The 5,401-nt window shown below is 43.9% G+C and overlaps 1 protein-coding gene and 2 long non-coding RNA genes across 4 annotated transcripts; all 3 read left to right on the top strand.

Moving 5' to 3' along the window:
- Positions 1–2,356, top strand: LOC123090087 (uncharacterized). The gene is made up of 4 exons (XM_044511550.1): positions 1–482; positions 566–1,208; positions 1,268–1,396; positions 1,487–2,356. Exons 1-4 carry the CDS (start codon positions 1–3, stop codon positions 2,354–2,356), a joined length of 2,124 nt encoding a protein of 707 aa, XP_044367485.1.
- A 358-nt stretch (positions 2,357–2,714) lies between these two features.
- On the top strand, positions 2,715–3,693 carry LOC123094794 (uncharacterized). The gene is made up of 3 exons (XR_006445979.1): positions 2,715–3,065; positions 3,144–3,335; positions 3,426–3,693. It is a non-coding gene; the product is annotated as an uncharacterized lncRNA (long non-coding RNA).
- Positions 3,694–4,088: 395 nt separating this feature from the next.
- LOC123094793 (uncharacterized) lies at positions 4,089–5,101 on the top strand. Of its 2 annotated transcripts, none has more exons than XR_006445978.1 (2): positions 4,089–4,568; positions 4,772–5,101. It is a non-coding gene; the product is annotated as an uncharacterized lncRNA (long non-coding RNA). The 2 variants fall into 2 exon arrangements; XR_006445977.1 differs by having other exon boundaries at positions 4,089–4,597.
- Positions 5,102–5,401: the final 300 nt, after the last annotated feature.

The raw sequence follows: 5,401 nt of genomic DNA, 5'->3' as shown, positions 1-5,401 counted from the left end.
ATGGAGGAACCCCCGTCAGCGCCACCACAACCCCCACCGCCACTCCCCCACCCCCCTTCGGTGCCGCATCATGGTGGAATCGTCACTGGCGCTTCCCCAGGTCTCTCGCCCACCGCATCTCTGATGCTATCTAGGCGGCGCTTCATGGCGGAACCGCCGCCAGCGCTTCCCCAGCCCTTGTCGCACGGCCCCATCGCCGCCGCGCCTGTACCACCGCGTCTCACCACGTCTTCGACGGCCAACACATGGGGCCCAGCGGCACCAACCTCTCCGAGTGGCCATGTCGCCCAGAACCCTAGCATTGGGGATTCCGGCGAGGTGGAGAGTGGGGCAGTGGCGCCGACGGCCGAGGCCCTCCCCAAGATCAACTCCTTTGTGGGCGCACTTGCAGCAGCCCATCTGCCCCAGAATTCCATGCCCGACGAGGAGGACGGCATAGCTGATGAATGTGGCTCGACCTCTCTCTCTGCTATTTGCGCTAGGTAATTTCTCGGGCTCTCTATCCCTTTTTGCTGCAGTTTTTGGTAGTAGAATGCACAATTGACATGGTTTGCATCATCCACAGGATGATCCAGTCTTGTAGCTATACAGTAGAGGTGAAGGTTTGTGGCAGTGGAACCAAAATCACTGGGGATTCGATATTTAGTTGGCAGATTATTGAGGGTAGTAGGACAAGTATGAAGGATTTGCTGGCTTGTATTGCCGGAAATTTTGCTTTATGCTCAGAGGATAATATATTTCTTGAGTACTTTGATTCCATTAGTGGCAAAAATATCTCTGTGTCAAATGATGAAGAATGCATGAAAATGTTTGCCTGTTTTGATCAGAATAGAAGTGGCCATTTGATCATCAAATATTCCGAGAGAAGTGATAATGTTGATGTTCCATGTACTCCTTCGAACCAAACACCATCTATAGCACTGCCTAGTCAACCAAGTAGCGTCATTGATGAAGCTAGTGTATGCCTAACAGATACATATCTTGACAATCCGCATGAAGAATATGAACATGTTGGTGTAGATGAGGAGGACCAGTACTCAATTGGCAGTGTTGGTTCCGATAGTGATGATGAGGTCAAAGAAAAAGATATACCAAATAATGATTATGTTGAGGATAGCAGTGATGATGAGGAATGGGTTGCAGAAGATGCTAGACCGGATGCTATTCCAGAAAATGCTTATGACAAAGAAAACCCGCCAATGCATTTGGTGCAAAGTACCCCAACATTGAAGAGTTTAGGTTGGCAATTGCTACCTATGCTGTAAAGAAAGAGTTCGAATTCAAGGTTGAAAAAAGTGAACCTACTCGATTTAGGGCTTATTGTCGCCGGGCAAAGAAGACGGATTGTAAATGGAGAATTCATGTTGGGAGGTTGGATGACCAAGAAACTATGGAGGTGTGTTAGTCGCATAATTTTGTTGAGTGATCTTTTGTTATAAAATGGAGTTGACTGACACTAGTTTTTTCCATTGTTTATTTAATGCAGGTCAAAGTTCATGTGCAGGAGCACACTTGTTCTAGCGCAAAGAAGAAAAAGAAGCAGAAAAATGCTTCAAAGGCATGGGTGTGTGAGAAAGTCATGGACTGGGTAAAAGAAGATCCTAGTGTTCGGCCGATGGAGTTACGGAGGAGGCTACATGACAAGTACAAAATCAACGTCCAATACATGAAAGTATTCCGTGGCAAAGGGCTAGCAATGGCTAAGTTGTTTGGTAACTGGGATGATTCTTTTGACAAGCTATATGCTTGGAAAGCTGAGGTTGAGAAGAGGTCTCCTGGAAGCATAGTTGCGATTGACCACATGGAGTATGATCAGAAAAAATATTTCATACGGATGTTTGTTGGGCCGAAGGCTTTGTGCGATGGATTCTTGGCTGGCTGCAGACCTTACTTGGCGATAGATAGCACTCATTTGACAGGCAAGTACAGAGGCCAATTAGCTACTGCTTGTGCCGTTGATGGGCACAATTGGTTGTATCCTGTAGTCTATGGAGTTATTGACTCAGAAACTACTGAAAGTTGGGTGTGGTTTTTGGAGAAGCTTCATGATGCTATTGGCTCTCCCCCTGGTCTAGCTATATGTTCAGATGCGGGAAAAGGGATTGACACTGCAATCGAACAGGTCTTTGGGTATGCAGAACATAGAGAATGCATGCGACATTTGGTTGTGAACTTCAAGAAAAAGTTTCATGGTAAAGTTTTTGATGATCATTTGTGGCCGGCTGCTTATTCATGGACTCCTCGAGGGTTTGACTATCACATGGCAGCCATAGAGGAGAAAAAGGCTGCTGCAATAGCATATTTAAACAAGTACCACAGCAGGCTATGGTCAAGGAGCAAATATTCAACCTCCTAAAAAGTGGATTATGTGACAAATAATTTGGCCGAGTGTTTCAACAACTAGATCCGCAAGCACAAAGGTCTCATGTTGTTTCAGCTCATGGACAAGATCAGGAGAAAGATTACTGTCAAGTTTGAGAAGAGGAGAAGGGTAACTAGAAAATTTCAAGGTCGACGTATACTTCCAAGTGTCATGAAGGAGTTGAATGACATAAGCAGGGGGCTGGACATTGAATATGAGAGAATATATGACATGATTGCAGAGGTGAGTGAGAGTGTTGCACTAGGTGGCAAGTGCCACGTCACTGATCTAGCAAATAGGACATGCACATGCAGGGCATTTCAAGTCTCTGGGAAGCCTTGCAAACATGCAATTAGCTTTATTACTGGAATTAGGGGGGTCACAATAGAAGACTTCGTTGATGATTGTTACAGCGTTGCCAAGTTCGTTGCAGCTTATGCTCCTATTCTTCCTGGCCTAACTGACATGTCTCAATGGCCTAGTGTGAACAAAGAATTCTTCTTGAATCCCCCAATCCTTAGGAGGGCCCCTGGAGGCCAAAGGTGCAGAGGCACAAAAGTGGTGCTGAGAATAGCAAGGGAAAGGGAAAGAAAGGCCATCACCAGTGTTCAATTTGCAAAGCTTATGGACATAGATGGCAAAGCTGCAAAGATGCTGCTCCTGAAGCACTAGAAGCCTATGCAGAAGTAGCAAAGCAAAAAAGGTACTTGCTATATCAATATGAGATTTCTGTTCCACCTTACTCTTGTCTTACTTAAGCTAATATATGAAACTCATGCAGGGACAAAAGAAAGAAAAAACCCATTACAAAAGCTATTTGTACAACATCAGATCAAGCAACTGATGGTACACTACCTCTGCTTCCATGTCCAAGAGAAAATGAAACTGCACTAGCTCTACTTTCATGTTCAAGTGATGCAATTGAAGACGATGTTGCCAAGTCGACATCATCGAAGACTACTAAATCTAGAAGGTATGAAAACTGCACCAAATTTACTTATATTCTGGAGATCTCTATATTCTGTGAGTGTACCATAGTATGTAATCAAAAAAATTGATGCAGATCAAAGGTCATATCTGCTGCGCCTGACAGCCCCGCAATGGGCACTCAAAGCAAGAAGAGAGCTGCACCTAACAGCCAAGCAATGGCCAGTCGAAGCAAAAAAAAGTTGAAACTGTGAAATTCTCTAAAATCTCGCATATTATTTATGTATTGCACCTCCTCATTTGCATGCTATTTTATTTAGAGACTTGCTTGTGTGAACAACATATTTTGGTTGTGGTATTTTGGTTCTGGATGATGTTAACTTGGTACTGATTGTGTAAGATTTAATATGGTGCTTGCTGAATCTCTTCTAAATGGTGTGGATTTTCTTGAGTATTACTCTGTTGCTCGAAATATTTGTATGCTGGAATTGTTAGATAGTCACTATATATTTGCTGGAATGTTGAAAATAGAGGGGGACTGCTGTCAAAATTTTTTTGGACATGTTTCACAGTTTTCTTATTTGCCATTGAGGGCAGAATAATCATTTTGGCCACTTACCGGTGTGAGATAACGCTAGACTAACTGCTAGTGGTATATAAGCAATAGAATTTGTTCGTGTCTGGTATATAAGCACTGGAGCCTTGTTGGATGGCAAATCAGCCATTGTTGAGATTGTCGATGGTATAGAAGCAATTTTCTGTATTTGCAAACCTATCAACTCAAGCAAACTACGATTCAAATTTCGTGAAATGCAAGTATTTCTTCTGTAATGGTAAAATAGGAAGAATGCTTAACTAGGATGCTTCAAGCAGGTTTCCTGCTTATCACCCATATGAAACCTAACATATGATTTTTTATTTACAATAATATATATGCATTTTCCTATAAATATTGGGGAAGTAAACTTTTGGTGCTTTAGAAACAACCCTGCACATATATATCAGGTGACGTATTGGCTTGCAGGTATGCTCCGGCTAGGTTGTTTCTTCTCTTCCTTAGGCTATGGTTGCAACCTTTGGCTGCTATGTTGGTTTTGATGTATTTGCTTTTTTATAAGCTTATAGTTTGAAAAACTATATACAATGATTCCTAATTTGATGCCAATAGCTCGTGTGAGCATCCACAGTGATGGGTTCTTGTGCGGATTATCAGAGGCAGCAGCACCGTCGTGGAGTACATGTACATCAATGTCGACGGTGCCGGCAGCAACGACACAAGGTGGGCGATTTGACCAGCGCAACATTCTTGTAAGAAAGATTTATTCCTTACAATCCAAAGCCTCTCCTTAAAAGGTCCATGACCATGATGATCTTTCCCTCGCTTAGTTCAGTGATATATTGTTTTGCTTCTACTTTTGCCTTTTTCACTCGACTACATTTTACCTAAAATGACCATAGATAATGTTTTTACATCTTGACCAGATTTGAGGAGCTGTGCGCAGTTCTGAAAAAATTAAGTTGTGCTTGGTGACATGCCTCATTTCTGTGGTTGAATATTTGGTAATTAGATACTATAATTTCCTTTACTGGGTACATGTGAATATTAGTTCGCACAATTCATTTGGTAACTAAAACTTTTAATTAGAACTCCATTTTATGATATAGTGTTACCATTTTCTCCCTTGCTGTGGAAAGCCACCAGCTTCAGGGAGTGCCAGGCTTCCACACAGCCAGAACAGACGCCACCTTTGGCAGGGAGCGTGAGGATTTGGCTTGTCGATACGAGTGATAGCAGCGCCATCTGCAGATTCCACAGATTCGAGCTGTAGCGGAAGCTGCCAGGCTGCCGAGATGAAGATGGAGCCGCTGCGGCGCTGCGCCTCCAAGCTGTCGGGCCGCCAAGATGCAGTTGGAGCCGCAGTGCCTCCGAGCTGCAGTGGGAGCCACTCCCCCGTCAAGCTACAGCGTGATCCGCTATGAAGATGGAGCCTAGCTTGAGCCGCCTCCACCAGGTCCTTTCTCGAGTACAGTGGGGAGAGGAAGAGGATGAACTGGTCGATGGAATCAAGGCTAACAGTCCACCACGTGGTTATCTCCGGCGTTATATGTCCA

The sequence above is a fragment of the Triticum aestivum genome, chromosome 4B, assembly GCF_018294505.1.
Source record: "Triticum aestivum cultivar Chinese Spring chromosome 4B, IWGSC CS RefSeq v2.1, whole genome shotgun sequence".
NCBI lineage: Eukaryota > Viridiplantae > Streptophyta > Magnoliopsida > Poales > Poaceae > Triticum > Triticum aestivum.
Note: the sequence above shows the minus strand (reverse complement) of the source record. Positions and strands in the feature narration are given on the sequence as shown.